Raw genomic sequence first — 24348 nt, forward strand, 5'->3', positions numbered from 1 at the left:
TGCATTGTAGTAAAAACTTGAAGGACTGCTGGGCAAGTATCCTCTTCAGACCTTGCTAGAAATGAAAAATGAATAATTGATGCAGCCACTTTATGTTTGTGAAAACTGTTGAAGGCAAACAGGTGTTTAATGTGATTCATTTTGAAAGGAAGAGCTGTCTCTTTGAGGTTCAGCTTGATGTGTGGGATGTTTTTTTTTATATGTCATGTCAATAATTATGCAAAACAACTTGCCACCTGATGCTGTTTTTAAAATGTATGAGCTACTTTGGATAAATCCCCTGCATAAATGGTTTGAAATGGGTTAGCGTTTGATTACAGTCATGATGCAAATCATTTATATCCTCCATATTTTAGATTTATGCTTTAGATGTAGTGTCAGCGGTGTTAAAGCTGCTACAAAGCCTGTGCCAACATGTGAAGTCAGATAAATAGGCCTCTACTGTTTCCATTACTTCAGAGGAGGACGGCTCCTTCACGTCTCAGAGATCACACATGCGGTGTTTACTGGTGGCATGCGAGCCATGCTGCTGGCTGTAATCCAAATGGAGTAGGGAGGTCCTGTCATACACAGGTCGCCTGTCTCCGTGAGAAGGATGTGGAACACACAGGAAGCATAAACCCAGTAAACCGCAAGAATGTATCACCTGAGACGTGTTGTTGAAAATAAAAACATGTTTGCAAGTCTCCATTACATGAAATAGTAAACAGTGAGCAGACATCTTCATCGTGTAGGGCCAGACATCTTTCATCCGTATTCATCTCATTCATGCAAAAAAGCATTTCATGTTTAAGACTGTTTTTCTTCAAAAAATCATAGCAGAAACCATTTTTGTTCATTATTTTTAGTATACTAAAACGGGCTGTGAGGAGTTTGAAAGTGATCTTGAAAAAGTCTCCCTTCTAGATATATGCCTGATTGTAATCCACACTTTAAAATGAGATTATCAGCGACAATATTGCTGGTTACAGCTTATTTTAAATTGCTATTAGTTAGCTTCCAGGTCAGGTTGACCAGGACTGGATTGATTTATGGCAAGTTTAGGTCTCTATGACAACACCACGCCAGCTGACTAAGGGACTAAGTTTAGTTGTGAGAAGAGATAAAACACAGATCTGTGTTCTTCTCTGCTAAAAACAATTTCTATGATTAATTTTGTAGTGATGGTGGACACAGGAGCCAAACTGTCAGACAGAAAAAGGACAGAAGAGCAGAAGAAAGATAAACACTAAAGGCTAATTAGCCTTTAGGTTGGGCTGTATCACTCTATAACACAGGGACTAAACTGTTTGTCCATTCCAACCCACATGCAGCAGTTATTCTGCAGTGATCTGCTCAAACTTGAGAGTCTATCAGTGAATGAAGAGTGAGGTTACGTTAGCTCTGCTTGGTAGATGACTGGCAGGACATAGCTAACCAGGATTTGCAAATGTCATGCATTACAGACTTGTCTCAGAGTACAGGGCTGCCAGCTGCGCTAAATGTAAACGGCTACTAAACTACTTACAAACTGACAGTGTTTACTTGTTGTAATGTTAGCCTATAGATACATCAGAGCACCGGGCTGCCGATAGTGCTACATATAGCTGGCTTGATGTCACGTTTCAAACCTTATCACTGCGTAACTGTGCTGATAAATACCTTACCTCGGTGTGGTGTATCCATTAAAAAGTTGTCCTGAACCAAGAAAATAAACGCCTCGCTACAGTTTACGACAGTGTCCGGAGACTCCGGGCCAGAAAGTGGTGAGGCAGTCCAATTAAAACAGATCGTCCTCATAGCATCTTTAACTTAATTCCACATTCACTTGTCAAATAACCTCTTAGTCAGCCTTGTGTGCAAACTCTCAGTTTAGCAGGTGAAGTACATCAAAACAAAAAATAAAATACTCTTCAAGTGTTGCAGGTTACAAACAGAAGTTTAAGCATCTCTTTTAGTTTTGACAGAGGAGTGTTTTAAGTAGAAAAAGTGACCTTGATGACTTGGCAAACAAACAACTGAACAAAACCACTAAAAGCTTCTGAATTTGGGAAAAAGTCTTCTATTTTCTAAATAGACGTTTAGTTTAGAGCTGGAGGTTTCACTCAATTAAAACTAAATTAGAGGACTGCCACCTTGAAGGAAATGCCGAGGCGAATTCCTCTCATAGTATGAAGTGTGACCGAAACAAAGCTCTTAACCATAATAAGGTCAGGGACTCATTAGCAGCGTTTACTCTCAACATTCAACTGTGTGGAAAATGTGCCTCTGACGTTATCACGCCTATTTTGAAAGGGATAAGAAAGTTTTCTGTGTGCGAGCATTAAATGATTCAAGCTTTTTGTAAATTTTGCAAGACAGAGGGAAAGGAGCGGTATCTTGTGTTATTTCGCTCAAGCTTCAAAGCTTCGGCAGTCTTTTGTCCCAATTACTGCTCAGTGTTGACATCACAGACTCTTTCTGATGTTCACTCTTAAAAGCAACGAAAACTTCCAGGAACAACAGCGTCTGTTGTCTGTCTTCTGTTTTTCACAACACTGGTGATAAATCCCATTACTGTGGATTACCAAAGCATCAGGGAAAATCATATTTCTGCTGCTTTTTACTGTATTTATAGTCTTGTGAACTTTGTGCTTTAAGATGTTTGTGGATAAATAAACTTAATTTGTCTTTTGCATCACATTGACTTATCCTCAACCATTCCTTACCGTTAAAAATGAAGAAATGTCAAGAGCATTATGACTTTTTTTAATCGTTGTGAAGCAAAACTCTGAACAGGTGCATGCACACACACTCAAACACACACATACTGGTAAATGTATGCACCCTCACACATACTAAAACACCCAGAGTGAATGTGTGTAGGTCTCTCCGTGTCTGCAAACGAAGGAAATGAACACAGCAGAGCAGTCAGCTCGGTGTTACAAATTTACTGACCAGAACAGCGGGGAGGGGTGAGGCAAAGACTCTCAGTCGTCCAAAACACAAACAACAGCGACACACTTAAACCTCTGAACAACGACCCTTCACACACCTGTCAGGTTTTTCTGTTCTGTTCTTTAAAGAAGTGCCAGATGTTTGGTTTCCCGGTGTTATCATTTAGACTTCTGTTAAGAGATGCAGATATGGACACTAGAATCTTGTGTGGCTTCATTATGAGTCTGTTTGTGTTTGTCTATGCATATCTTTCCAGTTGAGTGTATGTGTGTGTCTGTGTGTGAGCGTGTGTGTTTGATGTCTGAGTCTGGTTTCTGTTTGGAGTCTTTTTCGGTCAAAAGGTAGCAGTGATACCCTCCAGGACTGTAGCCTTGGCCTTTGAATTCGACTTCAAAAGCGGAGGATAGAGCAGCCAAGTTCAGACAGGAAACAGACACCTTTTATCTTAATTAGAAATGAAGCAATAAGAGAGCAAATACTCCTCCTTTTGCAAAAGTGCTTTTCTCCTTTTTTACCACCTACTGAGTGCTGGCTAAGAGTCTCTTAGTCAAGTCCTGGAGGTATCTTAGGAATTGTTTTAATAAGTGTTATTGAAAATCCCCCAAAACAAGTTGCTATGCTTAATGTTTGAACATCTTTGGGATTATAATGTTCCTGCCTTGCTTTTGTAATTCTTTTCTGTGTGAGCTTCTTTACGAAGAATTAACTTTCTGTATTTGTTTTCAGGAGGCAACAAACTGAAGAACCAGCAGTTTCGTCTGAACTGGGCCTGGATCTCTTTGGAGAAGGAGTACTACGTGGTGGACGAGCAGATCAGGTACCTGGAGGTGGTGCTGAAACGTCGAGGCTACCTGGGGGAGACCTCCTTTGTCAGTAAGTAGACACCAGTGGTCTTGGATTTCACGAAGACATCTGTTATGACATGAATTAATAAATGTAGTAGAAAATATTTGTATTGACTGTATGACTGTTCTGACCTGGTTTTAGTCTCTGTCTGGGTGGCAGTTTTTAACATGCTTCCAAAAAAGCCCAAGGTCCAGTCTGAGGTTTTTGTTGTGTCATTTTTTGTAATTTATTGATTCCCAAAATAAAAACACTAGTGCTGTCAGGGTATTAAAAAAAATTATCTAATTAATTTCAGGATTCGTTATTAATTAATCTAATTTATTGCATTTTAATATTGTATCTGCTTGAGGTCCCCAAATGAAGAATTTGAATTCTAGGACATTAAAAAATTGTAGTGCATGACTAATCAAAACAATACACGAAGAAGAGAAGTGTTTGTAAATCTGCATTTTTTTCAACTGGCCTATATTAAGATGTCTGTGTTCACAACCGTTCACTGTGTCTATAAAAGTAAATCATGTTTTTCAGCAGGGGAGGGGGGGTCTGGCGGAGCTTGTCAATTAAAATCATGCTCGTAAACTACTGTGGGTGAGAGCAGTGCGCTCTTTGGATGAGAGATCAGCATGGATATGAGGAGAAGATGTGAGATGTTAGAGGCATAGCGAGACGCTGCAAGTCAGAAAAGTTCAGGCAGCTCACGCTCCAACTGAGGATATGTTGCGGTAGTTCAGAGAGAAAGAGGGATGCTATCGTGAGAAAAGACATGATCATGGAGAGGATCAATGGATGGCGCACTGAGATAAACCAGTCAAAAAAAGGATGTTTTGTCATTTTTTTTATCAATAAGCAGGAGAAAAGACGAGAGTTCACTCTTCTTAGTTAGTTTTGGTATTTACATAGTTTCCTTTCAATGATATTATTTCGGTCTTGAAAGATCGGTCAAGATGCTCTGGAAATGAGTTAATCTTGCATTAATTTTTATAACCCATTGATTTGTGGTGTATTAATTAATCTAATTAACACGTTAAACTGACAGCCCTAAAAAACAGGTGCATACAACTTACTTCAAGAGCGATATCTTCCTGTTCCCAAGTCACTGTTTCACTTGTGCCATTTGTAGCAGTTACCTGCAAGTTAACCAAAAACGCCCTTGTGGTGATCGTGCAAGTGACAAAAAACAAAACCTAGAAAAAACATGTCTCATAAATGTAAGTTTAAACTTAACAAGAAGAATTAAACAGAAAAAGAAAAGCACCAGTGATGCTATTTTACCTCTGATACTTCCTCCAAAGCAGGCACAGCAGCAAACCACTGAGCCTCAGTGTACTTTATGTTACAGGTGAGGAGAAATGGTCCCAACTCGAATGTGCAATTTTAAAAGGACTCTCATCTAAACCCACAAAGCACCACAAACTGCTTTGCTAAAGTACCTTCTTACCACCAAACTGCATTTTATCTGCTGCTTCTCTGCAGGTATCCCTAAAGCTAACACTTGAATGAGCAGCCACAGAAACGAAAGAAAATTACTCTGGTCAACTTATGATACTGTTATGGATTCCTTTTATGCACATTTTATTCAGTTTTATTCAACTTTTTAACACCTGCTTGAAGCAGAGTGTCAGAGGACAACACTAACAGGACACAACAGACTCACAAGCACACACACAAACTTTGTCCTAAGGACTCTAAGGTTGGTGTAAACACCCTTAGGAGTCACACACTCCATGACCTTTGACCTGGTTCCGCTGCTCAGTATGTACGCTGCAGTTCGAGAACAATTTCTCCACGACTGCAGACACACAGTAAAAAGGTCACTCAAAGTTAGTGGCCAGGGAAAGGCGCCACTCCAAATGTTAGTCCAGGCAAACTACCAACTGGAACTAAATGAACAATAACTGTACCCTGGCTCTCACAAATCCTGACTGCTGCTGGGATTTATGAGTGGCAGGAATTCTAACTGCTGACACCATTGTCCTTTTTTAGTGCCGCCATTTATTCCATCTATAAAAACGAGGTGTGATTAAAATGACCCGGTGTGAAAGGTCAAAACCCAGTAGGATCATTTGCTGTCCTGTGGTCTGTAGCTCTGCATCCCTCTGGGTGTTAGACTAATGAAACATCTCTGAGGTGATATGCAAATCCTGCTGACCTTTTTCATGCCTCACGCTGCACGGTATATCTACTCTACCTCATTAACTCAGCGCAATAGAAAAATGCACAGTTTAATCCAGATTGGCACATACTCTTTAGATGTGCTTTATTTATTCACAGGGACTGTTATTTAAAACTTCACATATTCAGTTTATTGATAAAATGCAAGAACAAAAGAAGCTCTAATTGTAAATGGACTGTAATGTCTGTGTGATGACCGCACAGTGATCTCTTTCCAGATTAATAATAAACAACAAAATGCCATCGTGCGTGCAGGGAGCCCGGGCAAACAAACAAATAATGACCCTTGTTTGGATTTCATGAAGCATCACTACTGTTTTATTAATGGTTACATTATAAATTAAAGAAGCCCCACTTTGAACTTTGGATGCACTTGGTCTCTGCTGCATAGAAAAAAAAAACATGCCCAGCATTTCCATAATGTCCGAAGTGACTGCTCTGTGCTTTCAAGTCCTAACTCTGGCTTTCACAGTGCAGTTTCCCTATGATTGAGGCAAGATGAAGGGAAATGATAATGGGTGAAAGAGGATGCTGCACTTCTCTGTGGTGATGGAAAGTACACAAGAGAAGCTGTAATTTATTTTCTTTTCAAGTCGAAACAATTCAGATCATGTGGTACAAAAAAGAAAATCTCTCTGAGTAAAAAAAGTAAAACATTTGTGTTGTTCTTGTCTCACAACATGCCAGCATCCACAGACCTGGATTCTGTGATCATGCAACACATGCAGCCCCGCTCTCTTTGTCAGTGTCGTCCAGCTTTGGAGATATTTCATCTTTTCAGGACAGAAAAAAACGTTTTCAGAGTAAACAGATATTTTGAAACACAGTAACCTGTTGCAATTTTCTCACCTTTTGCTCCTTCTTACCTTGTTTATCTTACATAAGGGTTTTTAAGTCTTCAGTAAGAAGCACAACAAACATTCCCCTCAAAGCCGTCTTTGCAGTATTTCCTCTACGATCACACATAATCCTTCGTGTTTATCATTTTCTCACAGTGCCCGTTTGACTCAAGCTCTCCTCCTCTGTTATAAGTTTGGAGAGCAAAAGTTGCAAATAGTTTCAATTAATCTCCACAAACAGAGGACCAGAGCTGCCTGACAACTCAAGCCCTCCATCTGCCCCCTCGGTGCGATGAGATGGTGACTGATCCCAGGCCAGTGCCCTCGGATGAAGGCTGGGGATATCTCTCCTCGCTGAGCCCTGCCTGAGTGAACACCGATCAGAGGAGCCCACCGGTGGGCTCCTGCTTCATTGGTTGTTATGCACAGTGCAGGTGGCACAGGTTTGGAGACTACAGCGAGCCCAACTTCCCTGGAGCCTCACAGTCACTGCTGAAACCAGGGCTTATCCAGTCCTGGATTGTGCCGGCGATAGAGTCTGGAATAAATCATACTCGCTTCTCTCCTACCTACTCTTTGAAGATGGCTGATTTTTCAAGCTCTGTTGAGCTTGACCATTTTATCTCAGCTCACACGTGCGGGGGCCTTTCCTGCTGTCTGCACTTGCATATCAAAGCACAGTCTTTATTTCCATCAAAGACAAAATTGGTAATTTCCCTAAAAATAAAACATTGCATGCAAGTCTCAACCTTTGCTACATGTTTAACCCTGATTTGATTTTTCACTTTTTTTCCCTCCTTTCATCATCCAGTGTTGGAGAGGTTGTGAACAAACAGCATTTTTAAGATCTCTGTTTATTCTACAGTTATTTATGTAATGCCTTTTTGAAGCTAACAGGAATGCTTCGTCTCTCTATTCACTGTCAGACCTCTGCTGCAGTTTTTGTAGCCACTTAGTAAAGACAATGAAGAGGCTGTGCGACATTTCACTGGCCTCTGTGCCCCTTCACAACAGGAGTCCTGCCTGTGTCACAGCTATAGGGACTATAGGGCTCATCAAACTGGTTTCATGCTGAAGGTCAGAAACGCAAGAAAACCTCCAAGACCAGGATGACATTCGGAGTAATTGGCTTTATTCCCAGCAGGGCCGTTCAAGAAAGTGGATGTGAGGAAGCAGAACAACCCTATAGGAAGATATTATCACCTCAAACAAACCAGGATGTGACACTTTTCAGTCATTTTGAACTTATTAGTTATAATTATCAAGGATTTCTGAAATTCCGTACAAGCCGTGAAAATGTGGACCAGCTTTCCAGGCTCTTAGGGATAGACGCTGCCTCCAAGCTTTCTCATCCAGTCTGCGTTTGTCTTGTGGACTTGGAGAAGGCCTTATCGCATCCCCTCGGACAGCTCTGTGGGGGGCGGATGGGCTCTGCTCTGGAGATAGCGTAAGAGGCTCAGGCATCCATAGAGAGAGTCATTAGAATTAAAACTGAGCCAGTTGAGGAGTTGAGGCGGACGTCTGGGGTAGCTTTCTCAATCTGCTTAGTCTTCAGTCTGCTGCTGGTGCAGGAGCAGAACAGATATTAGGATGAATATGAAGCACAAACATAAATAAATCTGTTAACTAAAACGTAAACGCTTTGAAGGATGCTCGAACCAAAACAGCTTTTGCATACTGCTCCTGATAAAGAGAATAACACTGTTTTCTTCATGTCTCTCCAAAGGCATTGGCACAAAGGATGGCACCGCAGTAAAGGACAAAGATTTCAGGGGAAAGTCACAGAAACAGGTGCAATTCAACCCGGGCCAGACTTCAGCCACCTGGAAGGTCCGGATCTTGTCTGACAACGAGTATGAGGTGTCAGAAAGCTTCCAGATTGTTCTGTCCGAGCCGGTGATGGCTGCCCTTGAATTCCCAGAGGTTGCCACAGTGGAGATCCTGGACCCAGATGATGGTCAGTCATGATTTTAATCACAATAACTTCATATAACTTTAGTAAACTCACTTGAATGATGGATGTTAATTGTTTTTAAAGTATAGCTATACCTGAGCTAGAGATGGGTACCTTTCACGTTTGAAACGATACGGTACCGATGCCAGATACCTGGCAATCGGTACTGGCACTCAATATCTCTTTTTGGTCCTTTTTTGCGCTTATGTAGTAAAAAATATTAATTTGTTTAATAATAAAACATTAAATTTTTTTGACACAAAATGCGACACAGTAAACAAAGAGCACGGATGGAAGACATGCAGCATTTCGTCCTCTCTGTGATTTTCATGTAACTCTCTGTTACAAAGTGCAATCAAGTTTTGTGTCAGACAAGTCTGTGTGCCACTGGTAGAAATGCCGCCGCTGTAGCAGGGTAGGTGACGATACTCTTGACCAATCAACAGTCTGCAGTGTTGTTGCTCCACCTTCCAAGAGTGGATCGGTTCAGTCTGGCACCTATACAAAAGGGTCTCAAAAAGTGGGACAGCTCATTTCAGCTATTTGGGGATCTGTCCTGGAATAAGTCATTGGAACCCCCTCAAAATGCGCGCCATGCCACGACGAACCGAACCTGTCTGCTTGGTGGAAACGCAGCTTATATATCTGCCTTGTGATTGATTGGCGACCAGTCCAGGGTGTACCTCGCCTCTCGCCCAATAACAGCTGGGATAGGCTCTAGCCACCCATGACCCTGAACAGGATAAGCGGTTCAGAAAATAAATGAATGATTATTTAGCTATCTAACCAGGGGTTTAAAACTAATGGTTACACTGCAAAAAAACTGAAATGTTATCAAGGATTTTTGTCATATTTAAAAAAAAAAATCTTATTATACTTGATATGAGCCACGAGTTTTTAGAGACAAAAATTAGGTCTAAATGTCCTGAAACAAGTGAAAAAAAATTGGCTAAAGAAAAGTTGCTCAGAAATTTGCTTTAAACTAGAATAATGTCTTAATACAAGTAAGTTTTTGCTTGTTCCATTGGCAGATTTTTTCTACTTGTAACAAGCAATTCAGATCTCATTTTTGTCTTTAAACAGCTTGAAATAAAACATTTTTCTGGACTGGTCAAGTGAATGTGGCTTATATTGAGTCTAAAAAGACATTTGAAATACTGAAAATATTTCAAATGTCTGAAAATAACTGAAAATAAGACAAAAACATTTGATTAGATTTCAGTTTGTTTTGCTGGGTAACCAGAGGTTCAGGGAAAGTTGGTGGGCTGTTGATGTTGTAGGAGCTGAAGTAGAGCAGTGGCAGGCTTTATTGCAACATGTTATGCAAATTTAGTTCAACAAAATGTTAAATAATGAAGAAGTCAAAGAGCAAAGAAGTCATAGAGCTGCAGGTTGCAGATCCCTGGCTTTAAGGGATGGGAATACTTCTTTCTATCTGTCTGAGGGCGTCAAAGCACATAATACTGAATTAATACTGAACATGAAATCTATTTGCATGAGTCCCTGCAGGTTCAGGATGTCGATGTTTTCCTGAGCTTTTCGGCTGATGAAGGAGCGAAGTGTAAATTGAGCACATGCATGTGCAGCGTTTCCCGTCCACAAGTGTTGATAAGAAAGGTCAAAAGGACACGGAGATGAACGCGCTGACTCCCTCCACATGTGAAATGATCGCTGAAAGAAAACCAGCTGGACTGTGTGAGGGAGCTGCATAACATAAATATTGATATTCTTCTCATGGAGCTTCATTGTGTGAGAACGGGGGAAAAAAAGAGAATTTACTGTCAACAATTTAGGCTAATTAACATTTTTCACTGGCGTGTTTCTTCACAGAACTTCATCCTCTGGAGTCCAATCAACCAAACTGGCAGCTAACGCTTTACAAGCTGGGAATTCTGTCCTCTTTTATTTTTTCATTTTCATGTGTCTGTGTCTTTGAGCACCCAACAGACATTTTCTTCCAACAGTTTTCATTTTTTTATCATTTTTTTGCATTCTATAGTTTCTTTGTTTTAAGATATTTTTTGCCTTTCAAGGTCAAACAAACTTTGAAGGCTCATAAAAATGTATATTTTTGTTTCTGTTTCATGGATGTAAAGAAAAATGGAACAGCCCAAGGGCAGCTGCCATGAAAAAATATTGTTTCACACCAGACAACCTCGAGTGTCTCAGACTGAAAGCGCGAGTGAGTTAAATAACAAGAAGTGAAGAATGTTCACATCAGGACGGGAAAGAAAAGGTCGAGCTTTGTCGACTCACCAACACCTTGTTAATGTTGGTGTGAAAAACAAAGCTTTGGTCTGAGCATTGTGGATTTCACGGCTGAAACAAGCTCATTAACTCGCTGATTGTCACGTTCAGCTCATGGAAGGAGGGAGACAAAGAGGTGGAGAGCTGCCAGTGAAACTGTCGCGTTAAAAAAATAACAATGGTTTGGTTTATCCTGCTTTTTATTTTATGAAAACACCTTTTTCCTTCAGCCAATTTATTCTATTATTGAATGAAAATAAATGTGTGGGAAATTGATTTGTTGATTTTGATTGTCTTGAGGATGCCCAGGTCTCTTTTTAATCAGTTTTTTTTTACCCTTGACATTATCCACATCCGACTGTATCGCTAACTGGGTCAATTACCAGAGCTGTCTCTCTGTATTATCAGTGTAAGCAGCCTCTAGGTTAGAATATTTACTGCAGATAAATCAACAGTCGATGGAGGGTTTTAATTAAACATGATGGAAGCATCGGTGGTGCTGTAATGAGAGCAGTCATTGGTCCCAGCGTGGAAGCTGTTAGCGTGTATAATAAAAGGTTTTGATTGAAAAACCGCCTCATGTGATTTAACATTAAAAGGATTCTCCTTTTCTTTTCATCTCTGATTGCTCGGTTAAATTTAGCTTTAGTTTTCCAGAGAATGGATCAGACACAGGAGATTTCAGAATAACATTTAACATAAAGGTGTTATAAGTAATCTAATACCTGCTGTGGATTTGTCTCACACACAGAGTCCACAGTCTTCATCCCCTCGGCTACGTACAACATCGAGGAGGACATTGGTGAGCTGCTCATCCCTGTGCACAGGAGCGGAGACGTGAGTCAGGAGCTCATGGTCATCTGTTTCACGCAGCAAGGTAACACCATAACTACGGGTTTGGCATGTCTATGACTTGAATCTAGATGAGGACAAAGACTCCACTACAACAAAGGATATCAAACACTGAGCAGTGGATAGTAAAGGTTGCTATATTGACAAAAACTCTCATGGTGATGAATTACTGCTGCAGGAGTTTGGTTTTCTCGCCTTTTGTGACGGTCAATAAATGTACTATTGGAAAAGCAACCAATGCTGTAATATATCCCCTTTTTATGAGTTACCAAAAAGCAGCTGGTTTTACAGTTTTTCATCTATAAAAACAAAGAAGGGAACGAAAAACAGGAGCTGATGATCCTCCAATAAATGTTTCTGTAAAATTTGAGGGTTTTGTATCCAGCAGCTTTGTTCTCTGTATCACCCTCAGGTAGCATTTCAATGATGCATGCTAACATCCAGAATAATGAAAAAATGAAACAGTTTAAGGGAAACGAGGGAATCATTTGTGTATTGAATTTTATGACAAAACTGTATTTACATCATTAACTCGGCTTTCTATTTTCTGTTTTCCACCCACTCAGTTTCAGCCACAGGCACCATCCCGACTGCAGTGCTCTCCTACTCTGATTACATCTCCAGGCCCGAGGACCATCACAGCATCGTGCGCTTCGACAAGGGAGAGGAGGAGAAAACCTGCCGGGTTGTTATCATCGATGACTCCCTGTATGAAGATGAGGAAACCTTCAATGTCACCCTCAGCATGCCCATGGGGGGCCGTCTGGGCTCAGAGTTCCCCACGGCTAGAATCACAATCATGGCGGATATGGAGGACGGTAAGATGACATACAACAGATTAAGAGTGTTAAATTAAATTTAATGCAGGGTGAGGTAGTCTGCAGGTACTAAATGTCAAACGGCCATCTTCATCTCTGTTGTTATTCAATTCTTATTTAACCCTATAGAGCCCAGACTACTGCTGGCGTTATGATTCAAATATTAAGTTTTGATTGGTAGTAGATTTTAAACCAGATGAGACTGATCCGTGATTCTTTTTACATATAATATCTGGGGGACACAATTTTGTATTTCAGAGTGCTGTTTCCTGCCACAAATGTGTTTGCAGAAACCGTGTATATCCACACTCTTCTGAGATTATCTGTAGGTATATCCAGCAGTTCACATCATTTCCTACACAGAATATACGTCATTTTTACATTTACATTTTTGAAGGGGAAGCATGACATTCTGTTTTTACAAAAAGACGTGTGAAATTGTCTCCCTTTCTATGGTTGGTTGCACTTTTTTAGCAACATACTTAGTTGGTCTGGACACAAGTCTATTGTTTCTATTACTTCCGCCAAGGAGGTTGTGTTTTAAGGAGAGTTTGTTTTTCTGTGAACAGCATAACTCAAAAACTATCCCACAGATCTTGATAAAATTTTCAGGAAATGTGATAAAGAAGAAGAGATTAAATTTTGAAGGTGATCCAGATCACTGTCTGTATCCAGGACTTTTCTAAAGGATTCCTTATCATTAGGAGATAGGGCGGTTTTCACCATGTGTGTATATAACTCTATGATAAATGGTCGGATTGCTTTGCAAAACAACACAATACAAGGTCACCATAATTTCTGACAGATGTAAAAGTATGATCCAGATCCTTGCAATATTCTGGATACTAAAGTCTGGAATATGAAATATGCACTGGGTCAGTATAATTTTCAACACTGTCAGGTAACAAATTATCGTACAAACCTGCAACTAACACCAAATTGTAGCAGACAGTCTGCTGAAAGGAAGTATAACATTAAAGTAGGACAATCACAGTATGCTTGACAGAGGTCTGAGTGCTTTTCTAGTTAAAGTTGGGGATATAAGGGTTGTTTTATAGCAAGAGTTTTATGCAAAAAGTAATACTACCACCTGTAAAACTGTAAAGATATGCTCTGACAGACTTGGTATGGTAGGTCACAGAGAGTTATGCTTAAAAAAAGGCTAAAAGTCAGAATGTATTACTTAGCTAGATTGGATTTATTCTGACATGTTTGTACGTCAGTTGCTGAGAATAAGTTTAGAAATGGTGCACAACTTGAAAAAACTTGAAATTATGATGTTTTATATCCAAAGAGAGGAATTCAAGACAGGTGGGCACGCAGACGGTAAACATGTTGGTCTGCAGGTGAAGTGTTTGTTTTGTTTTTTTTCTGGTTATGTTTGTGCTTGTCTGACAATATCTCAGAGAGAGTGTGTTTGAGTGTGCGAGCCTCCTTCCTGGAGGCAAAGCCTTTATCTCATATCTGCAGGCTCAGACTGGAGGGCTGATAGTCTCCCATATCTTCCCGACGCCTCTTTGTTCCCCAACACCTGACGGCCATTCCTCAGTTCCCTATCACTCCGACTATCTCAGGAAGCACTGCTGTGTAGTCAAGACTCTGTGACTGCATGCAGGCAACACTGGGACTGAAAAACCCGGATGATTGCGGAAACTTTTTTTTTTGCTCAAATGAAATCTTCTTGAAAGCTGGATAAATGCAGCGATGATGCAATATTAAATTCAGGAAAGAGTCTAATTGCCTGGTTTACAGAGTCACAAAATCATGACCTTTGGGAAATGAGTCACAGTTTGTGTTTGCTACTCTGAAATGTCTTTGAATCTTCTCCAACTGCTCTAATGACGCCACATTCCTCTGGAAGGAGACCTCTTCATTACACAGAGTAACAAAGCCACACACTTTTAGATTTACTTGTGAAAAGATCAGGATGTTAGCACAGGTACCTACCTAACCGCCACCTGTGTACTGGTTTGTTTTTGGTTCTGGGCCATTCCTTTATTTTTGCACCTCCTCCCAAGACTTAACAACTTTGTGAATTTAATTATTGATTAATGAGGAGCTCTGACACTTCAGAGGAAACACTTTTATTTTCCCTCCCAAGAAATATATGCAAACACTTTCTGGTAGTTTTTGAGATCCAGGCCAAAATCAGCACTAATGATGTAACTCACCTGTCTCTGAACCTGCGCTGAAGAGTCCTTGTCTTCAAGGCTCTTGCAGCAGCAGTTTTCAGACTGTCTAACTTTTTTTTCTTTTTCTGTTCCCTTGGGAACTCAAAGCAGACACGCTGCAAGTGGATTTGTTTGCCCTGTTTGAGGAAGGAGAGGGGTTACGTGATTGCGTCCGGTGTAACCTGAGAATGAGTATAGGGCCTTTTGACCTGCACTGCTCCTGGGTATTGACTCTAGACTGCAGAGACAGCTGCTGAGACACACACGTCTTAATAGGCTGTGCAACAGTCGGTCCTCACGGCTCTCAGGCTGCTCCAGGAAGATGTGCTTTACCTCTGAAGATAATATATTTCCAGAGGATGTCGCAGTTTTTATGGATGGCTCTAACGGTGAAGCATTGCTCTTCTCGGGGGTTTATTGATTTGCGACATCATTGACTGATCTCTTACCATAGCTTTTCTAATTTAGCCCCATACAAAGTCCTGCTATTTTCATTCAGGGAGGCTGACAAATGAAGTACAAAGATTAGAGCAAGCGCTTTAATGGATAAGATAAGCCAGCTGGATGTTTGCTTTGGAAGTGGCCTCAGAGGAACAAAGGCAGAGGGTCATATCAAAGAAACTACTCTCTGACTCTGACAGCTCCCTGTGACTGATAAACAGCATATTCATGCTCATGCATTCCTATTTTTAATCACTGTCAGAAAAAGTTACAGACAAAAACTTCTCCAGTTTTGACCAATTTGTGCTGCTTTCAGTGTCTATCAAATATTTATTACACTGGGAAATGTTCTCACTGCACAAATTTGAGATTTCCTGGCATGCCTCTGCCTTCATTAGTGGTCCACGGTGTATTATCTCACAGAAACAGGAGAAAGGAAGGCTTTGTGCATTATAGGATTAAAATGACTCAGGCTGACACCCGGCGTTAACATTCTGCACTCAGGTTTATTCATGCCTTATCTGTAATCATGTTTTCTTTGCCTCCCCCCTTTGTTGGTGATAATCAAGATCTTTTAATGCATATCAGTTGTCAAGCAGAACAAAACTCACAAAAGTGCCCCATATAGCCCGGCCAGACCACAGCCCTCTTTTACCCAATCTGCTTTTGTGTGGATTTTATTGTTATTCTCAAACTGTGATTCTAACTGTTGTCGAGGCTTCTCACCGAGACAGGGAGAGAAACAATGCCTACAGCTATTGTCCAACAACTTGGCTCCTTATTAAACGACACGAATACCTGACATCAGATCGACTGCCTAAACACAATGAGGCGCGCACACGCACGTGCACTCGCACTTGCTCACACAATAAGCATAAAGTTGGCGCAGCAACAACTCTGAAGTCTAATTCGGATTAGGTGCTGGAGGTGTTTAGGTTGCAGGCGCTCACTGAATAAATGGAACATGAGGAGCAGCAAAGAAAAAAGATGGTGTCAAAACTTCATATCTCCCTAAAGGAGGCGATAATGAAATGGCTTGAGAACTGACGTTGAAGTAAATGGTAAATAGCTCTGAGGCAAGCAGAACAAGACCAATATCCTGTCTGCAAGAGCAGAAAAGCAGCAGCAGATTCATTCCACTTCAAGTTCAGCTCCCCTTGCTTGGTATTACATTAAAGAACATAATCCAGGTTCTTTCCCTGACTCCACTCAGGTATATACGGAGGGAAGGCAAACTGGGGCATCACATCCTTCTTTGTCATCCCGCTTAGCAGTAGCTGTCCAGAGGGGTTGTACGTGAGGGGGAGTAATCGGTGCCTGGCCAAACACCTGTCCCTGCCTGTGAGAGGTCTGTGCCAGGTCTCCCCAGGAGGCTCCTCGGCAGCTTCACACAGAGCTGGGCTGAGGTAGTTCACACACTACTGATATCAGCAAAAATGCATGTAGCAGTGGAACATTAGAATAAAAATGAAAGCCAAAGGGCATCCATGCATATAATATGCTCCCAGCTACATGCAAATACAGCCTTGGCCACCTACTGAGGCAGAAACCACACAAGTGCAGAAGAATGTGCGGCTCGTATTGTCTGCCAAGGCTCTGATGGTAATCTGATGATTTATGGCAATCTTAATAAACGTGTTTATAGGTTTACAACTGAATTAGTTGAAATTTGCTGAACTAATAATCAGTTCTGTAGACCAGAGCTGAGGAGGAGAAGGTATGTTTCCCTCCCAACCAAAACATTAATTTCACTAATTGGCTCACCTTCACCCGCAGAGAGGGAGTAATTAAAATCTGCTTTGTTTGGAATGAAAACAACCAGACTCTTTCATGGCACAACAGCCAATATTCTGCTTTTCAGGGAACTTAGTCTGCAGATAATTTCAGAAGGGGCCTGTTGAAGTGTAACCAAACTTAACCAAAACCAACCTGAGTGTTCTCTGGACTCTTCCCAGTTTGGAAAATAAACACAAAAACATGCTCAAATGGAAATAACCGCATATATGAAACACCTTTTATTTTGAATTATAATAATTGTTTTGGTTGCTGTCTTTTTCTAATACCCTGAAAGTGCTGTCAAAAAACAGAAGATTTACCAACTTCAGATGATATTTTCTGTGTTGGGTGGTTAAAAGAAATGTCTGTTCTTGCCTTGTGTCATCAAAATAACAGCCTAAAAAATATACATCATTACTTCCTGACAAGAAAAAAACCCTTCAAAATCCGGATTGGCAAACATTTTTAGCCTTTTGTTCATGCATTAAATATGATATGAAGTTAACGTAAGTTCATGCAGGACACGGAAGTCATACGCCCAGCTGTGATCAGCTGACAGACTGATGTTCTAACCTACCCCTCTCAACCAATCACAGCGTGTGTCTAACAACAAGGCGGTGTATTTAAATCACGTCTTCATTCTCAGTTATTCCTGCTACCTCATTGTTGCTCAGCTGCTGCTGTCACAATCATCCCACCTCCACCCCAGCCTCCTCCTATTTAGCCTCATGTATGTATCTTATTGATCTGTATGCATTCATTTGATCTGTATGTACATGGGGGTTTGCTATGCATTCCCTGGAAAGCTCGAGCAAGCTGCTCGGCTAACCCAGGGAGTACTCTGAAAAGCAGAGCTTTAACGCCAATTCTAACTATATCCATTTGGCAATAAATGGCTTAATATATGACTGACGAGAGTGTTCCTGACTGAACTGTTGCTTTTTTATTATTCTTCAGAGCTGTTATAAGATATAAACTGAGATACTGTGAGGAGTTTGAAAGTGATCTTGAAAAAGTCTCCCTGCTAGATATATAATAATAATAATAATAATAATAATAATAATAATGTTTATTTATATAGCACCTTTCACAGAGAAAACTCACAAAGTGCTTCACAGAATTAAAACATCGATCGTTTCCACAAACAACAAATAGAAAACCACAGAGAAAAACACAGATTCATAAAAGATCATGATCAGCAAATTATTCAACATGGTCAAGGAACGCTTGCCTGAACAGGTGGGTTTTAAGTTGCTTTTTGAAATTAGCAATGGATGTAGCATCCCTCAGGGTCTGGGGGAGAGCGTTCCACCATCTAGGTGCAACAGACTCAAAGGCTCGGTCTCCCCAGGTCTTAAAACTAGTACGGGGAACTATTAAAAGTTTGTGACCTGCAGACCTGAGTGACCTGCCAGGAACATACACCTGAAGCAGCTCACACAAATACTCAGGAGCCTGACCCCGTAGAGCTCTAAAAGTTAAAACCAGCACCTTAAACTGGATCCTGAATCTTACTGGAAGCCAGTGTAGGGATGCCAGTACAGGGGTAATGTGACAATATTTTGATTTTTTTGTCAGAAGCCTTGCAGCAGCATTCTGAATAATCTGGAGACGATCAATAGAAGATTTGTTCAGGCACAGAAAGAGAGAGTTACAATAGTCCAGGCGTGATGACACAAAGGCATGAATTATCATTTCTAGTTCTGTATAAGAAACAATAGATCTCAGTTTTGAGATATTCCTAAGATATATGCCTGATTGTAATCCACACTTTAAAATGAGATTATCAGCGCTAATATTGCTGGTTACTGGTTATTTTAAATCACTTTTGAGATTGAGATCTGTGTTTTTCTCAGCTGAAAACAATTTCTGAGATTTATTTTGTAGTGATGGTAGGCACAGGAGCCTAACTGTCTGACAGAAAAAGGACAGAAGAGCAGAAGAAAGCAAAACGGGAGAGTGATACAACGCGAGCTAAAGGCTAATTAGCCTTTTGTTTGGGCTGTATCACTCTATAACACAGTGGATAAACTGTTTGTGATAATGTTCATTCCAACCCACAGTCAGTTATTATTCTGCCATGGTCTGTTCAAACTTGAGAGTCTATCAATAAAATTAAGAGTGAGGTTATGTTAGCTCTGCTTGGTAGATGACTGGCAGGACATAGCTAACCAGGATTTACTGATGTTACACATTACGGACATGTCTTAGAGCACCAAACTGCCAGCTGTGCTAAATATAGACGCTGCTAAACTACTTACAAACTGACAGTGTTTACTTTTTGTCACGTTAGCCTACAGATATGTCAGAGCTCTGGGCTGCCGATAGCGCTACATATAGCCCGCTATTGCAATGTTTGATTGATGTCACGTTTCAAACCGTATCGCTACGTAACTGAACTGATAAATACCTTACCTCTGCGCATTGTATCCAGTAAAAAGTTGTCCTGAACAAAGAAAATTTGTTCGATCAGATCTCCATTTAATTCCGAAATAAACACACGCCTCGCCAAAAGTAATAACGGCAGTGTGCGGAGACTCCGGGCCAGAAAGTGGCAAGGGAGTGCAATTTAAACAGACCCTCCTCATAGCATCTTTAATTTAATAACAAATCTGTTGCTCTGTGGTGTACCTTTTGAAGAAGCAATGACATAGCAGGTTTGAGCAAAGGAACAAGTTTTTGACTCATGGGCTTAGGGCAAATGTAAAGTTCAGTATTTCCCTTTAGTCCCAGAGACCCATGCAGCATCAGCCTTTCCAGACCCTTCATCAAACACAATTGTCAGTCTACACGGATACAGAGGTGGTGAGGATCAGGGTCTGTTCTCTGCACTTTTGATCCCAGCAGCTTGTACAGATCGTCTGCTCAGCAGGGGCTGGATTTAGGAGGGGTTGTGCGAACACTTGCATGTTAGTCTGCGAAATCAAGGTGCAAATTATTAGCTGGTGGAGACATTAAACAGAGAGAGATCAAGATCCTTCAAATTTGATTGAGTGCAGCTGCTTCCATGAAATGATGAGAGTAACGTCATACTGTGCACACAGGAGAGGGTTTTATAAGGCATCAACAAGGTCACTTACATATGAGCCTCTTACCTGGTTAATCCACTCATTTTATCAGAGGAGGCAAACAGAAATGTGGACACAGCAGCATTGATGTCAGAAACAAATAAACAGCCTGACACAACTGAGTCAGTGTTGCTGGAAAAAACACAAGAAACATAAGAGAAAGGGTTGAAAAACACAGTCTTAATGATAACAGAATACAGCGCTGTAGGAAACAATAACAGAGAAGTTTAATAACAGCATAGATGTGACTGTGGTAATTACCCAGAAAGTGTTCAAAATGGTCATAGCTTGTTGTTTTTATTGCTAGTAATGACGTCGTAACTCATTCTAATAGTTTTTCACACTGTAGTTTCTGCGTTTCCTCTCTATCTTCACACAAACACACACTCACACTGTACCTCAAAGCCATCACAAACTGATAAAAAACACTGCCGAGCTGCAGCAGAAAATCCCTTTTCACTGAGCTAAGGGCTGATGTCGGCGCTTGAATTTTTACAGCAGGAGCAGAAGTTATGTTCCCTCTTCTTTTTCGTCTTTGTAACTGTAAATCTTCCAGAGACTCTACATTTGAGGGTGTAAAGTTTACAGCCATCCATGCTTTCTGCAGCAGCGCACACAAACAGCTGCTCTCCCCCCAAACACTTGCTTTTTTCCCAGTGGCAGACCATCTGCACAAAAACAACCTCATCCTTACAGTTTCCATTCGGCTGCAGTCTGCTCGCAGAAACGTGTCCTTTCTTGCAGAGGTAATTGCTGTTTGATTTTGACTCTGCTTCCGGGAACTTTTTTTTGGGGTGGTTGAGGCTGTAAGACATGAAAATGCTTGTACAGCAGGACTGGTGTATTTATAGTCTAGTGCCAGTTGCCTGTAAATTCTGAAGGTGTGATTATGAGTTGTTTTAAAGATGGGTGTGTGCAGCGTTTCCTGGATGGTGATGAATCAAGGGGAAGACGCAGCAACCCTGTCATTATCTCTCACCTGGATTCACATCCATCCAGATATAAACAGATGTCCAGAGCATTTAAAGCGGAGAGGTGCTGACTTTAATCGACATCCTCGAGATGCTTCCACCCTCTTTGAAAACCGTGTTTCTCACAGCCATTCATGGGTGAAGTGCAGATTATTCTGTTTGAATATGGAGCTGCTGCTTCTGTATGCTTTCACTGTTGGGGAGAGATTTCTTGAGCACACAGTGGGCAGAGGAGCATTTGCCGAGGCTCAATTGAATCTCACCATTAGAAGAGCCACTTAGCTCTGTGGGAATGTCACGCAAAGTTCAAGTGAAATCAAGCAGTCAGTGGGAGTGTAACAGTTCCCTCAGGGAGGCCTGTGTGTCTCCTCTTGCCTCCTTGCTGCTCTTTTTTATGTTCACACATGCTGCATGCTACAGTTAAGACATTTATATTGATCAATGTTTCATGATTTGTACAATTGCTCTTTTCTATCTGACTTGTTTTTTATACTTTTATTTTCTAAAATGGAAAAAAAAAAACTTGTGCTACACTGCAAAAAACTGCAACCTATCTGAGCTCCTTTAAATCCAGGTTGGAGACTCAACTTTTTACAGCTGCCTTTTATTAGAGCATTTTAACAAATTATTTTTAATATTTTTTCTTAAAAAAAAAAAACAAAACTCTTGTCTTAAAATCTGTTTTAACTTTTTTTAATCTAATTTTTTTATTATTGTTTCTTGTTAATTTTAATCTGCTTTTGTATTGAATTTTAATTTTTTAAGTTTTCTTTTAATCTGTTCGGTCTGTAAAGCACTTTGAATTGCCTTGCTGAATTGTGCTATATAAATAAACTTGCCTTGCCTTTAAAATTGTTTTTTTATACTTGATATGAGCCACATTGAACTGGCCAGTCCAGAAAAATGTCTTATTTCAAGTTTTTTAAAACAAAAATTAGGTCTAAATCACTTATAACAAGTAAATAAAAAAAACTGCCAATGGAACAAGAGAAATTTGCTTAAAAAATTGCTTAAAACTAGAATAATGTCTTAATACAAGAAACTTTTCTCTCGTTCCATGGCATTTTTTTTAACTAGTTACAAGCATTCAGACCTAATTTTCGTCTTTAAATAACATTAAATAAGACATTTTTCTGGACTGGTCAGGTGGATGTGGCTCCTATAGAATCCAAAAAGGCAATTTTTACTGAAAATTAGACAAAAACACTTGATAAGATTTCAGTTTTTTTCAAGTTTATATAATAAAAAGGCCAAAATTTATTGAGAAACATGATAATTTCTCATTTGATCATTTTACATACTAAGAAGTCTAAATCTGAATCTTCTCCTCTTACATCCCGGTAACCTTAGATGTTATGTTTGGCGTACAGCGCTGCCGCTGATGGAGCCCAGGAGCCAGCGGTTTACCTTTCAGTTAATGGGCCGTAGCTCTTTGAAGCTCGCTGTTTGTCTGCTTCACAAACCTTATCTGATTACCGGGGCTTGTACAACAGGCCCGAGTTCCTGGCTGCAAACCTGGGGCTAGTGGATCTGATTACTCCTCCTGTTGGAGACCAAGTGCAGGCAGCCAAAACCATCTTTGTTTGCTTTCTCTGCGGGGGGAGATTTTGGCAGCTGCAAGCCTCCTTAAAACACTTCTCTTGTCCCGCTTGTGCTCCCGGGAAGGATTAAACAATAAAAGTTTTTCGTCCTTTGCTTGCTCTTTGGAGAAATATTATTTCAGCCACCGGGACGACTCCTCTGGGAACCACAAATCCCAAGGCTTTTCCTTAAAAGACTTCTCCCCTTTAGAACTTGTCTTATCTTGTCAGTGTGGAGCTGTTTCTGCCAAAGTAGGCTGCACCAAAATATCCCCAATCATCTGACACCCAGATCACTTTGAAATGATGATGTCGAGCAAAATGATAATTACTTCTGCTATTGATCGTAATTGTGCCTGGCAGGCCTGTTGACTGACAGTTAATCTGTGTTTTCATCCTGCCTTTTCTTCGAGTTTGGTTTCATGAAAGAAGCGTTATTCTGCGCTGATAACAGTAAGGATTTTGTTTTTGTTCAACGCTTTTATTGCTCATTTCTACATCCCCACTCTCCTATTTTCCCCCATACTGTGTGATGAGAAACACTAAGTACCATTTTGTAGGTGCAGACCTCGATTGTCATGGAAACCACAACTCTACCCATGGTCATTGTCATTCATGTAATGTATTCATTATTTGGCCTCAAAAACACAAAATGTTTCACAGCTCTGTTTTTTCTTCTTATTGCCCCAGAAACCAGATTGATAGAATGTGCATTTTCTCTGCGAAATCTCTTGTTTTATCCAGAGCGTGTTCCTGCTTTGGCCGCCCTAATTACTTCTGTAGCGCTCTAATGGACTTTGACAGAGTCCCCGCTGTTCGAGTCCATAAATAGTCTCTTTGTGATGACACTTGTTACATTGTTCCAGTGACTGACTGCACCACCTGAAGGGCACGGATACAGAAGTTCAAGCCCTTGGAGCCATTGTTGCATGAGCAGCGTTGACATGTTGTACATTGTTGAGCGGAAACAGGGTCTGAAAGGGTTAAAGGGAATAAAAGTGTGTGAGCTGGCTGCAGTGGAATCTCAGCTCATAGAGCACTAATTGCAGTAAGGCAAGCCTGGGCTGGCACACGGCGCTCTACATCCCCCAGACCTCCTGTCAGGCCTCCTGTCTTCCTCAGACCTGTCACTATTAAAGTCAGATCCAGCAGCAAACTCATCCAGAACAGAACCAGGAAATACTGCTCTTCTTCAGGCTTTTTGCAAGATGTAAAAATCCCCCCAAAAGCATCATTCCAGGAAATAAGAAAGTGTAGCTTAAAAGCTGTAATTACATTGATGCCTACCTGCCTGTCTGCTGGTGTTGGGTTGGGAACATTTCCTCTATTTCTCCTGTAATTAGGGGAAATCTTACCGAGCATGCTAGCTATTACAGATTCAACTCCGCAATTACAACTGACATTCAGTATCCTGTTATGAAACTACAAGATAATTATGGATTACATCCTTTTGTGTGCTTCCCTCATCCTCTTTACTCATGTCTGTCTTGTTTTTTCCAGCTCCCGTCTTCTACTTTGGCAACACCGACTACCACGTGGATGAAAGCGATGGCTTCGTGGAGGTGCAGGTGTGGAGAACCGGGACTGATCTCTCCAAAGGGGGAACTGTCACCGTCCGCTCCAGAAAGACGGATCCTGTCTCAGCTGAGGGTATGCCTACCTGCGAGGCGTTTTTCTCCTGACAGATTTAGCTTGTT

General features: G+C 40.8%; 1 protein-coding gene across 1 annotated transcript in view; it reads left to right on the forward strand.

Moving 5' to 3' along the window:
- LOC141797730 (FRAS1-related extracellular matrix protein 2-like) overlaps nt 1-24348 on the forward strand; it is a 64296-nt gene that overhangs the window by 26631 nt on the left and 13317 nt on the right. The window contains exons 3-7 of the mRNA XM_074679382.1: nt 3643-3789; nt 8500-8730; nt 11726-11851; nt 12393-12644; nt 24152-24301. Coding sequence (XP_074535483.1) covers nt 3643-3789; nt 8500-8730; nt 11726-11851; nt 12393-12644; nt 24152-24301 — 906 coding nt within the window. The remainder of the gene's footprint in view (nt 1-3642; nt 3790-8499; nt 8731-11725; nt 11852-12392; nt 12645-24151; nt 24302-24348) is intronic.

The sequence above is a fragment of the Halichoeres trimaculatus genome, unplaced genomic scaffold (genome assembly GCF_033239565.1).
Source record: "Halichoeres trimaculatus isolate MK-OKI-2021-1 unplaced genomic scaffold, fHalTri1.1 fHalTri1_scaffold_9, whole genome shotgun sequence".
NCBI lineage: Eukaryota > Metazoa > Chordata > Actinopteri > Labriformes > Labridae > Halichoeres > Halichoeres trimaculatus.